Source organism: Priapulus caudatus, unplaced genomic scaffold (assembly GCF_000485595.1).
Source record: "Priapulus caudatus unplaced genomic scaffold, Priapulus_caudatus-5.0.1 Scaffold401, whole genome shotgun sequence".
Taxonomy (NCBI): domain Eukaryota; kingdom Metazoa; phylum Priapulida; class Priapulimorpha; order Priapulimorphida; family Priapulidae; genus Priapulus; species Priapulus caudatus.
This window is the reverse complement of record NW_014577462.1, coordinates 124,207-141,706: the sequence shown is the minus strand read 5'-3', so window position 1 is coordinate 141,706 and position 17,500 is coordinate 124,207. Positions and strand designations below refer to the sequence as shown.

The 17,500-nt window shown below is 43.6% G+C and overlaps 1 protein-coding gene across 1 annotated transcript in view; it reads left to right on the top strand.

The window, feature by feature from the left end:
- The window catches only part of LOC106809975, a 46,766-nt gene that overhangs the window by 1,085 nt on the left and 28,181 nt on the right, over positions 1-17,500 (top strand). Inside the window, exons 2-7 of the mRNA XM_014813215.1 lie at positions 10,434-10,629; positions 10,807-12,117; positions 12,650-12,759; positions 13,306-13,355; positions 14,275-14,398; positions 14,777-14,840. Coding sequence (XP_014668701.1) covers positions 10,434-10,629; positions 10,807-12,117; positions 12,650-12,759; positions 13,306-13,355; positions 14,275-14,398; positions 14,777-14,840 — 1,855 coding nt within the window. The remainder of the gene's footprint in view (positions 1-10,433; positions 10,630-10,806; positions 12,118-12,649; positions 12,760-13,305; positions 13,356-14,274; positions 14,399-14,776; positions 14,841-17,500) is intronic.

Below are 17,500 nucleotides of genomic sequence, written 5' to 3'. Positions count from 1 at the left end.
GTTGTAATATATAGTTGTAGTGTAGTTATTGTAGTGTAGTAGTTGTAGTATAGTAATTGTAGTGTAACAGTTGTTGTATAGCAGTTGTAGTGTAGCAGTTATTGTATATCATTTGTAGTGTAGCAGTTCTTGTATAGCATTTGTTGTGTAGCAGTTGTAGTGTAGCAGTTGTAATGTAACAGTTGTGAGCGCTCATAAAATGTCAACGCCTCAGTCAACTCTGTCTCGTTTTGAACGTCCCTATTTGCTTCGGTGTCAGTTGCGTAGTTATGTGATCGCTCGCTGACATAACCTGCAGAACGGATACACCTATGTATAGACAGAACCCATACTTTATTGGTGTTTAAGACAACCTGTGAACCCCAACGCAATGCCACTGTAAACAAGTCAATAGCCAATCTATTTCTCTATGAATGGTATGATTCCGTCTCCGAACATTTTCGAATATGCCATTTCTTTACGTGTTGTGTGCGGTGCCTACATGGACCATCAATCTCACGAAATCTAGCCCAGAAGTTTGATACATATGCCAACGCGCCTGTGAGAAGATCAGTCAGCGTCCCATACGTGAAAAGAGCAATCGAGCATTTGATTATTGATTAATGCTAGAGGCTAAGCACTGCCTTCTGCATTAAAAACGTGCGTTGCCGCCTATATAATTAGCATAATACATTTTTAATTCGTCAAACACTCGTTGCCGGAATTGATCGCGAAGTGACATTACATTAGCGCTGTGCTCTGCTCCGCTGCGTGCCCATAGCGTGTACAGGTGCACCACGCAGCCACAGCAGCAAACAGGCAAGCTGTACAGGTAAGCGTGGCTGTACGCCTGCACGCCTAATACCGCATCCACCCACACATCATATCGATACAATGCGAACAGGAAGGAAAGTGCCCGCAATATAGTTTGCAGTGTGTATCAACCTAGCGAAAGTGAGGCGAGATAATGATGGCGTTAGTCGGTTATAGTCGGGCGGGAATTAAGCTCGAATTTCGGGGATGCCCGGGAGTGGAGTGACGGAAGAATGACTTTCTTTCGCTTATTATTGCCGATAATTGCCGTTCAAATGCTGCTCTGCAACACATAATATGATAATGATACACACACACACACACACACACACACACACACACACACACACACACATATATATATAAGTGTAAATGTGCAGCGGCTGCGGTGTACCTATGTGTTGCAGAGGAGTATTTGAACGGCATTTATAGGAAATTATCGGCCAATAATAGCGCCGAAAAGAAAGTAGAGAAACGTAAGACTTTGGTTTTGTGTTTATTTAGCATTATTTTGTGCATTGAAATGCTCCAAGTGCCCGTGGAAGAATACCACCGTGTGGAATGCGAATTGGGTCGCGCTGGCTGGCGTACGGCTGCAGGTTATGTCCTGCACGTACGTGGGCTAGGAAAACAATAAATCAGCAGGAGTCGCCCAGTGGGAAGGGAAGATCAGTGTAGCGAGACAAGTCCCTCGGGCGGGCCCATCTCGTGTCTTCGGATTCCAGCCCGCGCGTACCTACATAGCAGGCTGTTGAAATATCTCACGTAGGAGGCAGACGGAGTTGAATAAATCCTCACCTACTTGACAGAACGTGCCGAATCTAATCGACCTAAACGGGTGAACGTTCGAATTTTTGCAAGACTAACACTGAGTAGTGTATACGCTGCTTTTGAATAATTAAACCTGCGTTATAATAATAATAATAATGATGATGCTGCTGCTAATGATGATAATAATAATAATTATTATTAATATAATCATAATATTTACATAATCATAATATAATATGCCACCCGATAAAACTCTCACTAAACTCAATTAATTTTAAATCAGCTGACTGATTTATTCCGATGATTATCTATGTGGCACACCACTCTCGTCGTGTGCTGCCAAATTTAATTGATTAATTCCATGCGATATATTGAATGCGAATCTAAATCGGAATTACAGGCGGAATACACTGACAACCAGGTAAATGACCACGTACGTATCGCGCGGTGTGATTGCAATGTGATTGTGTGTTCTGTCACTATACTGCGTGCCGATCACGGGATGTATTTCACGACGAGTCGATCTCTCTATACGCAGCGCACGCGCTGCTGTTCTGGGAACCTTTAGACAGCAATCTCGATTAATGGGTGGACATCACGCAGGCTTACCTCCCGTGGGAGTTTTCTATACGCACCGGGTCGTCTCTCAGTCACCGAGCTACACCTGTACTTTACTGCTTCGTAATTAAGAGTTACCTGCTGCAGTGTGTGTGTATCATCTAGGTTAAGTGCTTGAACACGGTTTACTGAGAGAATTAATGCGAACTTGGGCGAGCCCCTGGACCCACGTACCGCCCACCGTTAGCAGATATATTGTCCAGCCGAGTGTGAATATACATTCAGTTCTTGACCTGGTTGGATACGCCCAGTGTTCGCTGTCTTGTTTGCTGTTTCCAAGTTAAGGTATTCTACTATGAATGCTCTATAAAAGCGGTGGAGGTCTTGCCGTGTATAGCACTGCGAGAAACCGGATATAAATCGAATGATTTAGTAGGGCAAATGTTCGCAACGTACATATGTTGGTGTCGTCATTGTTGTTATTGAGCGAGCGTTTTCATCGAAAACCAGCGATGTTTGATGGCGTCCACCGCCCTAGTTATGTCTTGATCGCAGCAGTATCTTGCCCTTTCGACCTGCCGAGCTTGAATTCATGAATTTATTACGGGGCCACATGTCTGTGGGCCGCGTATACAGAAGACGGAAGCTCTGGTTATCGTGATTATCAGGAGGATGATTAATATCGCTCTCATACCGCCGCTACCTCCCGCTTACCTCCCCATTGTATGAACATCGGGCGTTGAAAGATTTATATATATCGCTCTCACACCGCCGCTGCCCCGCCACTACCTCCCGCTTACCTCATCACCGTATGAACATGGGGCGGTGAAAGATATATATCAAGAGCTCATAATAGAGAGCTCACTCTCTATTATGAGCTCTTGATATACATCGCTCTCACACCACTAGTACCTCCCGCTTACCTCCCCACCGTATGAACATCGGGCGTTGAAAGATTTATATATCGTTCTCATACCGCCGCTGCCCCACCACTACTTTCCGCTTACCCCCTCACCGTATGATCGAAATGCTGGCCACGGAACACACCGAATGACAAGTAACAATGCCCTTCATGCCTGTAAACGAGCGTTGGCGATGCGTTTCACGTATGGAAGACGCGCGTGCGGGCGTCGCCTCTAGAGTACTGTCACTGCTTTAATGTTTGGGTGTGGCATGCACGCCTGTACAGATCGTACAGGTGGGTACAGCTGGGCGCATGCACCTCTCAAGGATTCGACAGGCGTTGTCGCTGTCACGCCGGCTAGCGATCGGAGCTTCGGCACCGGCTCAGAGTCAGGTAAACGCATGAGAGCGTATAGAAATTAAGGTGCATGCGCCGATCGCGTAACCCAATTCCCGTTTTCAGAACTGAAGGATAATCGATATGGAATTATTGGACTTCGCCAGTAATCTCCGGAAGCAACGAGTATATAATGGGGTTTGGAAAATTAAAAGTTTCTGTTTTACTACGCGTAGGCCCTAATCGTTTGTTTTCTTGATTTGTGCTCGCTCGTAAAGTATTCGGCTGAGAGGCAACTTCTAGTCAGCTTATATTATTTATTATTCATGAACAGAAGAACTTCAGAAGCAGCAGCGGATACGGCGGTGTTCCGGCTGTGTGTTCACTAGAGGGCGGCGGACCATTTCAGAGATTCTGTTAACGATTTTAATGCTTTATCTATCAGTCTTTAGGAGGTTCATGTCTCCAACAACACGCAATATTCTTGCCGTGGAACCATTTTTATGCGTGTAGTATAAATTATGGCAAGATGCGTCAGGGGTTCCTTATTACTGGCGTCGGTGCAGTCTATGGTGCAGTATATCAAATACAATGTTCGAAATGCAATATAATAGTATATATATAGGCCCCTATTATATATATATATATATATCAATGTTTATATGACAACAGCTATAATAGTCGCCTGCTATCTTTTCGCGGGGCGTCTAAACTACATGTTGATGCTATAGTTGTCTAATCGACGCACGCCGGAGGAGCTTCAAACCAAACACAATATACGATCTGTTACAACCTGTCCCATCGCTACAATGCGGCGTGTATGTATCGTCAGGCGTGAGTATTAACCGCAGTGTGAGGTGAACTAGGTAGCTGACGATTGCTTATGCATGCGTGACACACTTACAGGTGCGTTTATGCGCAGCCGTTATCTTACACGTGGAAATAAGCCCGTAATCTCTATGCATGGACCCCCTGGCACAGATTTCAGCCTTTCGTCTACGTAGGCCCATGTAGAAACTACTTGAGAAACGCGCCAATCTCAAACTATAATCTAAGAGTACGATATCTGTTCAAAGTGATTTCTCAATTAATTCTAAGATTTACAAGTGATTTCTCAATAGTAATTGTTAAATATTTGTAAATATTTGAAAACACATTTTGTATCATACCTGAACTTACCGGGCTGTTTACGCTAAGTAAATTAACCTCAGCATTTAGTGCGTAATATAATAGCAGTGTCTAGGCAAGTCCCACCCTCCTAAAACCCATCTATGCTCGGCTCCACATTTCAGACACATTGGCCTTGCCTAACTCTTATCGATGCAGCAGAGCTACGTCTAAAATGGCAACTACACTATTGTAACTCAACTTGACATTTATTCTCTGTGTGTGTGCTCACAATTCTTACAGCGCACAAAGAAACGTCGGCTGTAGCGCAGAGCATATATACGAACAAATAATGTAGGCCGTGCGTATACCACACCATCCTACGAAGCGATTTTAACTTCCAAGGCGCGATGTTGCGATACTGTAAGAAATACTTATACCTTTTGCGCGGAAAGCTAACAATGGTAATGTAACGCAAGAGGATGTAAACCCAAACGAATTTAACTTAAAATACTGATGTTACCCAAATATTTTCAATGCAGATTATTAAACGGTAACGAAATGCAATTGTTCTCGAGGTGGATTAACCTTATGCCGTTAGATACGTGAAGCGAGAATGATAGATAGACTAGAGTTAGGGTTAGGTTTACAGTAACTGTTACGTTAACGGTTAGCTTTATGGGGGGGGGGGGGGGGGGGGGGTGTTAGGGTTAGGTTTGTAGTTAGTTTTCGGTTACTTGTTAGGATTAGAGTGGATGATATGGTTCGAATTTGGAATGCCGTTACTGTTGGAGTTTTGTGTGTATTCATGTTATATGTGTAGTTAACCGCAGTTTTTTTTTCGGACGCGTGCCTTTTGGAAGTTTATTTTACAGGTCACGCGTAATGTTGTTTTATGTTCTCGTAGATTTTCAATAGTTAGCCTTGAGATTACCAAACAGCCTGCCTGTATGTTCCACAGTAACACCCCAGGTTATGTGCTGTGACAATGGAAGCAAATAAGGATTGACGTGACATGAATAGCGGCTGTCACGTTACATTTATTAGTGGCGAGCAAAACATTAGCATGTTCTGCGACACCTAGGGAACGCCATGCGAACTGCAACGATGACCCACAACAGCAGAAACCGCTCTACGCTCAAAAATGGCTTTTTATCTGTAAGGTAATTTCGAACGTTAAATCTAGCTTAACTTCAACTCTAACGCTAAGCTTACCGGAATTATACTCATGCACAGGCTCTACGTGAAATACGAGGCCCTACGCGGCCTTGTGAAATACGCGGCCTGAAATACACTGCATGGTAGTGGGGACAGTCAACATGGCAAATAAACGTGAAATAAACGAAGGAGGCATACGGTCGAATAAGAAATGATAATAAATTATCGTTGTCATTAGTGCCGCTGCCAGTATTATATGTACTGGCTATCGATTCTGCTCGAATCTGCTTTAATTCTTGCAGTTGCAATGTAAATGGATAGAGCTATGTCTATCTAACAGAATAAATGTTTTTGTAGCCTTATAAATATATATAAAAGGGTGCTCCATATTACGGCCTTGTGTATTTACACATGCTGTATATCATGCCCCAACTTTCCCTTTCAAACGTAATCACTATAAGAGTGTTTCATTATATAGCAACCCGTACTTAAAAAATCATTAATCGACATGCGATACGTATATATATAACGACAACATTGCTATGAACATTGCTGTCACTTCCCGTGCAGGACCGTAGCCTGCGGAGGGGGGGGCAAGGGGGGCAGCTGCCCCACTTAGATTTTGGGGCAAAAAAATAAAAATAAATTGTTCTACTAAAAGAGAATTGTCGTAGTCAGAATGAAGGCTGTACATGTACTCAAAAGTGCCTCAAATACCACCTCCTGCTATCTACATTTTTACAATTTTCTGGGGGCCCAAACCCCGGGCCCACCTGTTTCTCACACCCTCCTTGAAATCCGGCACCCGCCACTTAACTGCCCCCCTAAGCATTTGCTCAGCCTACGGCCCTGGCAGTGCACTTAAAAAATACATAATCAATCGATCAGCAAGCCTTTCTCCTTGAACCACTAAACTATGAAACGCTTACACGGATTCATGCTTCGACCAATATTTCGCGCCCAGTGTCTCTGTGATCTTGGACATTACGTTATATTAGCAGATATATATGTAAAAGAAGCGAAGCTCGACTCTAGATCTAGTTTAATATATTATGGGTTTCATAATTCCATTCGAAAGCAGTGAATTGCAAGGGCAGATGAATCCTATAAAAACCTGTAGTGGGAATATAACTAAAGAAATCGTTAAATCGACTTTTATTTATGGTAGTCGCAGCCCAGCTACGTTTATACGTTGATTTTGAGGTTGTAAGTTCTTGTCGTCGGATCTTAAAATGCGTCAAAAATGTTATAAAAAATTAATAGATTGATATTAACAGAAATGGCCTAGCTGAAAGATTTTCACTCGGTATCGGGATCGTGGCATTGAAGCCTACCAGAATAAACGAAGCAAATACGCTTACTTACTCGTACGCACGCGCCACTCGCACACACGCACCCTCGCCCAACCAGAAACACGCATTTGCGTGCACACGCGCCCACATACATTCATGACTTCACCGTTCTCAAACTGAATTTTACGCATAATTTTCCCTTGGGGTCATTAGGGTAGCTTTCAATAGGTAAATGCTCGACCATGTAATTGGCATGCATCAGCGGCCGTAAGCAAAAGGAAGGTTGACATGTCATTACCGAATTAAATCTCAACATGCAGTATTTAGGTCGCGCAAGGTATCGCGAGGAGCTAAAGATGTCCGTTATATTATATATAAATACTAGGTGACACCATCAGAGGGGGTGATTTTAATTTTGCTAGTTGTTTATGTCACTACTATTGCCATTACATTCAGTGATATACGGGAATTACGATTTACGAGTAACATTAGTACAAAAAACATTACTAAGGATTCTGTATGGTCTGGTACGGGAGGAGGTACGAATATATCTACTACAATACAACCATAGACCGGTGAATTTGTCTTATATACTAGCACGCGTATAATATATATATATATATAAATCATATTATATGTATAAATAGATATATATCTATATGTATACACATATATATTGTAATGCATGCTAGGCTGTGGCAGAGGTCACAAGGTCCGTGCGGCGATTATTTCGGATCGTGAGCGGAATGAGGCAAATTGTATCGGGTTTCCATCAGTCATCGCCATTTCGTAACCTCGTAATCTCCTCGTAACGATTAGTCTTCAATGTCAATGTATAATCCTACAAGTGAAAAAACAACAATAAGTTTTATCCTGATCGCATTATACTTTCCCATTATACTAATAGTTATATACCCCCCAAAATATATCCATGTACGTTAGACTGACGCATGTACTTTCGTTTACATATCCGGTCAATTCTGCGGGCTTTCCATTTTTCTAGTTAAAGGAATATTTGCGAGATTCTTGCTAAGAAACGCCGAATCCGAAAATGGGGAAAACACTAGATATCGATAATTCTCGAAAATATGGCTTTTTAAAAGTAGTAAACGTTTATATAAAAGGCCGTAGCCAGCGTGGGCGAGGGTTGGGCAATCGCCACCCCACTGTAAAATTCAGATACTATTACATTGACAGTCACAATGGTGATTTACCCATGGCGATGGTCAACTGCCTAATAACTAAATAAGTTAACTCAGAGTCATAATGATCTGTCCTCAAAGTCCAGTGAGAATATATCGTATACGGAGCGAGACAGAGTTTATCAAATAAATAATTCAACACTGTGGATTGATGATTTGTTGTGCCCAGGACATAAACAGTAATCAACTGCGCTAGCTCGCGTAACGCTCATAGGGTCTATGTCCCCCAGGGTACTGCCGGAACGCACCCTTGGTACGGTCCGGTATACCGGAACGTACCCTGGTAACTATCTGATATGGTTAGGGTTAGGGTTAGGGTTAGGGTTAGGGTTAGGGTTAGGGTTAGTGGAGTAGGCGAGGTACGGTCCGGGATATAATAATATCTGGGTACGTTCCGGCGGTACCCTGGGGGACATAGACCTTCTCAGCTCTAGTAACCAGCCTCAGCCAAGCATTCGTAATAGGATGCCATTAAAACACATATAAATTAATTAATAATTATAATTATATAAATTACACGGGCGGATCCAGGAATGTGCAAAGGATCGAGTGTTCACTCTGCTACGTAAATCGTGAGAGTCCCATATAATTAAGCTACTATAACCAGGGGCGGATCCAGGGCGGAAGCTAGACAGTATTTTTCTAGATTTTAAGGGCACATCAGTGGCAGATTTACGTTTTTTTGGGGGGGTTTAACCCCCCCCTTGGGCTGCCCCGGACCCCCTAGCAAAACGTGCCTTCGGCACGCTGGGGTGTGTAGGCCAATCACCTCAGGTAAACCTCCCTCTTAGTTAAAACCTAGATCCGCCTCTGCACACCCCCCAAAAAGGGCACACCACCCCACAGTGGGCGCCGTAAGGGTTAGGGTTTCAGAATTTCAAGGGTACCTGGGCACAAAAATGAGCACCATTTGAGCACACATTTAGTCAAGCAGCAATAGCTAAAAACCATATTGAATTTTATTTCTGCTTCATTTTGCCTGCGCTTTGCATACCAGAAATTAATGCAGAATGATTCAAGCACTTTCCTTCTTTTTCAGATATCAAAGCTAGTTTTGTTACGTACCATGTAAAATTTTGATTTCCTTCAAGTCCTGTCAATGAATCAGAAGAAAAAGAAAACAAATAAAGAATATAGCCAAACTCCATCAAATTGTTTTCTGTATTGTTTGAGCGCAAAATTTCGAAGGGCACTTTGAAATCTAGACCGTATTTCCCAATACGGCAAATACGGTCTGAATCCGCCCCTGATAACAGGGTCCGGGTGGTACTTTTATCAGCAATTAGGGGGGTGGGGAGTCTCTTTAGCGCTCAAATTCACCCGGAGACAATGTGTACAGTTTGGAAAAAGGATTGTAGGTTGAGTTGCTGGGAGGGGTCCGGGATTGGGTATTCATGTGGAACTGGCGGGCCCCTCCCCCGGATCCTCCTAGCTGTATTGCTTTAGTGCATTTTGGCGCTGCGTATAGATATAAGACATTATTTGTTATAAGCGGCATTACAATAGCTCAGGGCCACAATCTGTCTCGAGAGCCAAGCTAGCATAGTTCCGCAGGGCTGTATTGTATAGACAGGTTTTCTCTAGTTAAACCTAATAAATGTGTTATATCTGTAAACCATCCAACCATTATCTCATCTGCAGTGCATTGAAAAGCGTAATTGGTATATATTATATGATGATATTGAGTTATTAGATTTATTATATAAATGTGCGGATATCGAATCATATATTTTCTATTATTGTTGCCTTTGAATACTAATGTTATTGTTTTAAAACAAAGCTTTTAAACCACGAATAACATGAAGTTGACACAATACATCATCGATTAATGTAGGTAGTTTTTTTGCTGACGCGCAAATCAATTGCGGGTCAAATCAAGAGCCTATATCAACTCGTAGTAAATTGTGTCGCTCTTAACACAGAAACTTCCAACTTAAAATTCAAACCGAGACTGATGCCAACAAAGGTCTCTGTACTGTGGCTGTTGATAATTCTGAACGACTTAGGGAGTCCGACTAACCCACACCTACATTTTGTGTGTCACACCCGCGTCAGTGGTTTGCGTACATGTTGACTTATGATGGCAATTCCCTTTATGTCTATTATTTTTATATATACTTATTCCACCTATACGTGCAATAACGTGCCACATTGTAAAAGTAAGAAATCGCGTTTCTGTGTGGTGTAAATCAGATTCATAGCTCTTTATCGTACCACCACACCCAGCAGCACACCCGCGTTTACCAGCAGCATGCTACACCCACCCATTTGAATAACTAAAGATTTATATAGATGCATGGTGCTGTTTTGCAGGTGATGTGTGCCAGAATGGGGGCACGTGTGTGCTTCAGGGCGTCGGCTCCAGCTCGTACAGCTGCTGCTGTGCCGTGGGCTTCACTGGACGTCACTGTGAGACCAACATAAACGAATGTGCCAGACGACCTTGTAGAAACGGCGGTACCTGTTACGAGGGGGCGCCAGGGTCGTACCGGTGCGAATGTATCCCAGGGTGAGTTACAACACGTAAATATTACATTATTAGACATCAAAGTCCAAGAGATTTGATCGAATTAGGTTATTTTTGATGCCGCTGGTTTATAACGGTTGCTGTAACGTTCTCTAATTACCTTGTTTAATTTTAAATTACATGACAGTAAGCACTGTGAATGGTTTGATTGTTACCCAGGTTCTATGGGAGAAATTGCGCTGGTGTGGCCCGTGGATTGACCTGTGAGAGTACACCGTGTCACAATGAAGCAGTCTGCGTTGACACAGCTTTCGGCTTCTCTTGCGAGTGCAAGCCCGACTACACCGGCTACACGTGTGACACACGTGTCGCCTGTACGGACAGGCCTTGCCGAAACGGCGCGATCTGTCAAGACGACGGCTTCGGAGGGTTTTCTTGCCACTGCCCCTTCAACTATAAGGGCGTGCGATGCGAAACCAGGAAGACGTGCGCGGATCAACCATGCCAATTCGGTGGCACCTGCTCGCCGGACAGGACCCAGGGCTTCGTCTGCGCATGCCCCATCCACCTGCGCGGAGAAGTCTGCCACTTGTCGATGACCTGCGCCGACAACCCCTGCGCGCCGTGGTCGACATGCGTTTCCGACCACATCTTCGGCTACCGCTGCGTCTGCCCGACGAACCACCAGGGGGCGCAGTGCTACGATTGCGCGAGCGGGCACGCCGGCGGCGACTGCGCCACGCGCTTCCTCACGAGCACGTTCCTCGTTGGCGGCGGGCAGCGATTCGCCGAGGGGAACGTCGCGCACGTCGACCCGACGCGCTACTACACCAGCTACTACACGAGCTTCCGCAAACCCGAGGCGAGCATCTACGACCCGCTCAACGGCGAGATCTTCATCGACTTTGCCGACCGGGGCGCGCCGCGCGCGACCCCCACGCGGGTCCCGCGCCAGTTCCAGACGAGGTTCGTGACGACGGATGGCAAGGGAGGAGGCGATCTCCTCATCCCGGGTCTCGGGTCGCTGGATCCGTCCCAAATCGGACCGACCCAGCCTCTCCCGGGCGGTCGGATCGTGACGAGCACGGTGGTGGAGAACGGCGTGACGAGGCGGGTGCTCGTGCGTGAGTACACGGACACCTACGTGCAGTACTCGACTGTGGGAACGCCGGGACGCGGGCCGGTCGAGTACTCGACCATCTCCTACGTGAGCTACATCGACCGCATCCTCCAGCCCAACGTCATCACGAGCTACCTGACCAGCACCCTCGCGGTGAGAAGCACGCGCTACCTCACCAGTACGATCACGTTGCCGGGGCAGACAGAGGGCGTTAGAAGCACGCGCTATCTCACCAGTACGATCAAGTTGCCGGGTCCGAGGCAGACGCCGCGTGTGAGAAGTACTCGCTACCTGACAAGTACCATCGGGTTGCCGGAGCGAAGAGAGACAGTCTACTCCACGGTGCAACCACGAACCATCTATCTGACAAACACGCTTACGAGCACGATACAGCCGTCCTACGTTACGAAGTATGCATTAATTGCGTTTGAAGGCATTCTCAGGATGAATGTGACCTCTAATTTTAGCATATTTTTAGATGTGGGTCCACTTTCGTGTAATTGTCAAATACTGTTGTCTGTAATTCAATAGCGAAGGTTATATATATATGAGAATTTGGTGAATATGCTCGAATACTACATATATAAGTTTAATCTGCATGTACTGTGCTAGTATTTGTCAGGGATCGACAAGCAGTATCAATCAAGGATTAGTATACAATATAAATCAATCAAGTAGAATGTGTGTGTTTGCCTGATTAATAGTTGACTATAGAACTTTCATAATGAGAGTTTCAATAGTGGCAAAGTTGAATGTTTTGTATCTGCTGACTTGTTTCAGAGATGCTTACTTTATTAAATATAGAACAATAACGGTGTAACAGTTAATTAATTTGTCAGGAGTGAATAATAATAGATCTAAGTGAATAATCTATTACTATAATAATCTATTATTATTCACTCCTAATTTATGTAAACACCCATCACTCATCTCAATTTGCAGAGTTCATACAAGTACGCTGGCGCCGGAATATGTGACAAGTTATTACACAACCACAGTGAAGCCGTCAATGGAAGCCACCCCTCTTTTCCCATCTCACACAGATGAATTTGGTAGGTGACATATATTTGTTATTCATGATTTTATATAACTAATAATATTATTTTATTATAATTTTTGTAATAATTATATATGATGATTAAAACATAATTAATGCAATTTTCGTTTGTGGAGTTTGAATGCAGACTCACTGAATCCTGACTGTATAATTATCCGTGTATAGCTTCCTTGGCACATTGTTATCTGCCTTCGGGTTTTGTGATACCATATGGTAATAATTATTTACTGATCAACCTTATTACTGCAAAGTACTGTAAGGATTTCAGTGGACTTATAAGTATAACTACCACGTACTATAATTACACAAATTATGTCATTGCCAGTTTGACGTGTCCTTAAATTGGGTGTAAATATTGCGGTGTAATTAAATCATAATTTTGCCGACATAAACTTGTTGTCATAGTCTAAATATTTATCAGGAGGAGTAAGGTCTTGCCGTCCCAAACTAAACCATGCTTTGTATATATTTAGTGACTGAATAATGTGTTATCTCCTTTATTGCTGTGTTGTACATTTTTGAAATTTGTTTGTTATTACAGGTAGCACAATATACGCAACACCAGTGTTACCTACATCTACTGCCACATTGGTACGTATACATAGCTACCATAATGTTTGTATAATATGTGTGAAATTAAACGTTTCAATTGTTCAATGTGTATTTTTGCATTCTCTCCTGAAACAACTTTTTTGTTATCCATTCATGATTACATCTCATCCTTTTGCTCCTTTTTTTCGCCAGGTGTTTATTGATTATAATTTAATGTTACTTAACCTGTGTGTTCATACATGTGGGACTAAACCAGAACAATTCACTGCATTAGTGTGCAAATTTTATCCAAGATGAATAGTTTATATATGTATACAATTCAGAACCAGGCAGTTGCAAAAGAAAAGCTCCATGAATGTTCACTTGCTCACAGTGTGAAATTAAACGTTTCAATTGTTCAATGTGTATTTTTGCATTCTCTCCTGAAACAACTTTTTTGTTATCCATTCATGATTACATCTCATCCTTTTGCTCTGTTTAATCGTCTCTGCTGTTCAGCTGCACCAATTTCTAAATTCCAACTGGGGTTACACTTGGCAAATAAAATTTCAAAAGCACGTATGCTATCTTCTGTACATAATGCTCCTGATCGTGTTGCCAGGTCTATGTGTTAATTTCCACCGTTGCTCCAGGTTTTGCACTGCTATGTGCACTCGGGTGTTTGTAGGTGGCTGGACAACCAGGGGCGTAGCTACAAATTTTCTATGCCCCCCAGGTGCCCCCCACTGAAAATTCATGCTTGATAAAAAAAAAATTGAATTAAAAACAATGCCGTTAGAACAGTATAATACAAAGAAAAGTTATATATTGTGCCTCCCCTTACGAAAATGTAAGCCCCCCCCCCAGTGCCCCCTCCCTCCCGCTGAAAAAATCCTAGCTACGCCACTGTGCCAACCCTGCATATATGTTGCTGTTGCTCCAGCGCTTGCACTGCTATGATGTACTCGGGTGTTTGTAGGGTGCTGGACTACCTGTCCTGCTTCGAGGTCAGGTGCTGCGTCTCACAGGTATCCAGCTGTTTGACTATGACGAGGATTTGGTGCTGCAACGCCTAGCAACAGCGTGGCGGTCCGCCAACCCACGTAAGACTGCACACTCATTTTATCATCCACTTCATACTATTATATATCATCATCATCATCATCATCATCGGCATCATCATCATCATCATCGTCATCATCATCATCATCATCATCATCAGGGTGCCATATTATATATATATATATATATATACAGGAGTGGATAATAGAGACTATATATATTTGTTTATTCTTTTATTTATTTATTTATTTATTATAGTATATAAATGGAGTGTAAGGACCTAATTGACTTCTTGATGGCGATGTGGTGATTAAAAATCATTTTTGATTCCTACGTAGTTTGAGATAGTTGTGAGTTGTTACCATCTCACGTTGACTGAATATAGAGGAATAATTACTTGTCTTTGCTGTTCTTCCCAGGTCTGGAATATGTTGATTTCAATATCACTGTGGAAAGCGTGGAAGATGGAATAAGTCCTCTAGGGTAAGACACCATTTGTTTCACTTTGTTATTTTTTCTCTTTAATCTACAACCGATTATCTATACTAATAACATGCACTAATTATAGCATACATAAAGTTTTTCCCTCGTACGCAAAAACTATTTAGTACACGTAGTGGTGTTCACATACAGGCGGCAAATTCCACTGTGACCAGAGTGGCCTTGCCGAAAACCACAGCAACACATCTAGGTAGCAACCCTCGTTTTTGACAAGCTGGAGATGTGTCAATGCAGAGAGTGGCCGAGGAATCTTACTGGATGCAGTACCCTACCGGCTGTCATGTCAGCAAACCTGCCTGTAATTTAAGTGTACAGCTGTTTACATTTAAGAAGTAACTTTCACGTGTTAAATTGCTTTAAAATCGCTCCAAAGCAGGTTAGTACAATGCATGGCGCAAGCTTCCTCTTCTATGACGGGTTGGACAAACCAGTGCATTTCTCCTTTAAATCAGGTCCGTTTCGACCTTACGCAGTGAATGGTTATCAAAAGCTCAATGTCACTCTGCCATTATGTTGTCTAGACTACAGGGAGAGATACGGTCGTGAACAAAAGTTATTCGCCGTCAAAGGCGAGGTCAAAGTTGATCACAACTGTGCAGTTTGCAGAGTAGGTCGTTGAACAGCTGTACAGTCAAAGAAGGGATTAAGTTGAGTTGGGAATGTGGTAAGGAATGAAGAGGTTGAAAAGGGGGGATCAATTTTCTCACGGCGCAACTTATTGAAAATTTGTTTGCATATAATAATCTCATGTTTTAAGCCTCTGCCAACTTTTCCATGATGCAAATTGCCGCACTCACAATTAACCTAAAATCAGGAGTGAATAATATAGAGATCTCTATTATTCACGCCTGATAAAATTATATTGTAAAATTGATAACTGGAACGTGAAGGCCTGCTCAGAATGATTATTCATATTAATATATCCTGTTTCTATAATGCAGAGCACATTTTTCACTCTGTCTGTCCTGAAGATTTATATGTAAATTCCAAATGATTGTATGCATCAGGATGCAAAATCTAGGTCAGCTACATGCGTAGAATTCGTTTAAACTCGCCCTGAGGTTTAATTGTGATGTTTGCTTTGGTTCCGATTTAGTTCTGTTGTGCACCACAGTATCATGTATGTGCGTGGCTTACATGATAACATAAAGTAATTAATCTCACCAGTTTACTCAGGCTATTTCACTAGGTACTGCTAGCATATTAGCAATGGTTTCGAGCCAATGCAGCATGCCACTTAACTCAATGTTTACCTTCCCCACGCAATTGTTTTTATTGCAAATGGGGTTTTCTGCTTTCAATACACATTAGCTAGCTGCTATATTAGGCTATAAAATTAAAATGTGTTAGTGATGGTGGTGGCTAGAGATAATACATTAACTATGTTTCGTTACATCTCAATTAAATATTTCAAAGGTTTTGATATTCCTCTAGTTACGAGAATATTAAAAAAAGATAGCAGGTGAAATGAAGAGCGCAACCGCCCTAGAACACAGACCATAGGCGTAACAGAGAGAAGAGAGAGGAGCGGCGAGAGGAGAGAGAGAGAGAGAGAGAGGAGATAGAGAGAGAGGAGAAGACGAGAGAGGAGAGAGAGAGAGAGGAGGAAGCAGGAGGAGAGAGAGAGAGAGAGAGAGAGAGAAGAGAGCAGAGAGAGATGAGAGACAGACAAAGAGAATGAGAAGAAAGAGAGAGAGAGAGAGAGAGAGAAGAGAGAAGCAGAACAGACAGGAGACAGACCAGAACAGAGAGTAGAGAGAGAGAGAGAAGAGACAAAAGGAGAGCAGAGATCAGAGACACCCAGAACAGACAGCAGACACAGACACACAGGACAGAAGACAGAAGACAGGAGACAGAGACACAGAGACACAGAGACACAGAGAACAGACGACACAGAAGACCAACAGAGACACAGAGAACACAGAGACCAGCAGACACAGAGACACAGAGAGCACAGAGACCGCAGAGACGACAGAGAGCACATAGAACAGAGAAGGCACGCATATAGAGAGCCAGAGCTGGCATATAGACGGGTTGGCAGTTGCCAGGCCGCTATTGAAGATTAGGGGAGTGGGTAGTATACGTGTGTTCGCGGTGTTCCGCGTCGTGCGTGTAATGCGTGCATCGTGTGGTGTGGCTGGTGTGTTCGCGTGCGTGTATGGCGTGGCAATGGTGTGTGTGTGTGTTCGCGGTGCGCGTGCTATGCTGCATGTATGTGAGCGTGAGCAGAGCCAGAGCATTCATGTAGACATTCGCAGTGGTTTGGGTGTTGGGGAGCGGTGATAATAACCGAAAAGTATTCTTGGTAGGCAAATTATAGCCGCTCGGAGCCTGGTCAGACAGTGGTAGTTAACCTAGACAGACGGGGCACTCCCCACCGGAGAGTGGCAGTACCTGCCGCGAGGCCGGGTGTAAGCATGGTATGCTGTTAAGCAGTCTGGCTGCGCTTGCTGTCGGCTGCTGACTGGACGCACCGTCTTAGTTGGGAATGAGTGTGGCGAGCTGCTGACTGTGACGCCCTACACGGCGACGCTGCTGGGCTGGAAGTCGGATCGCGGCCCAACGCTACAGCACAAGGACGACACGTGGAACCACGACACACGAGACCCGCGATTACATGACCTCCGTTGGGCGCGGAGGTA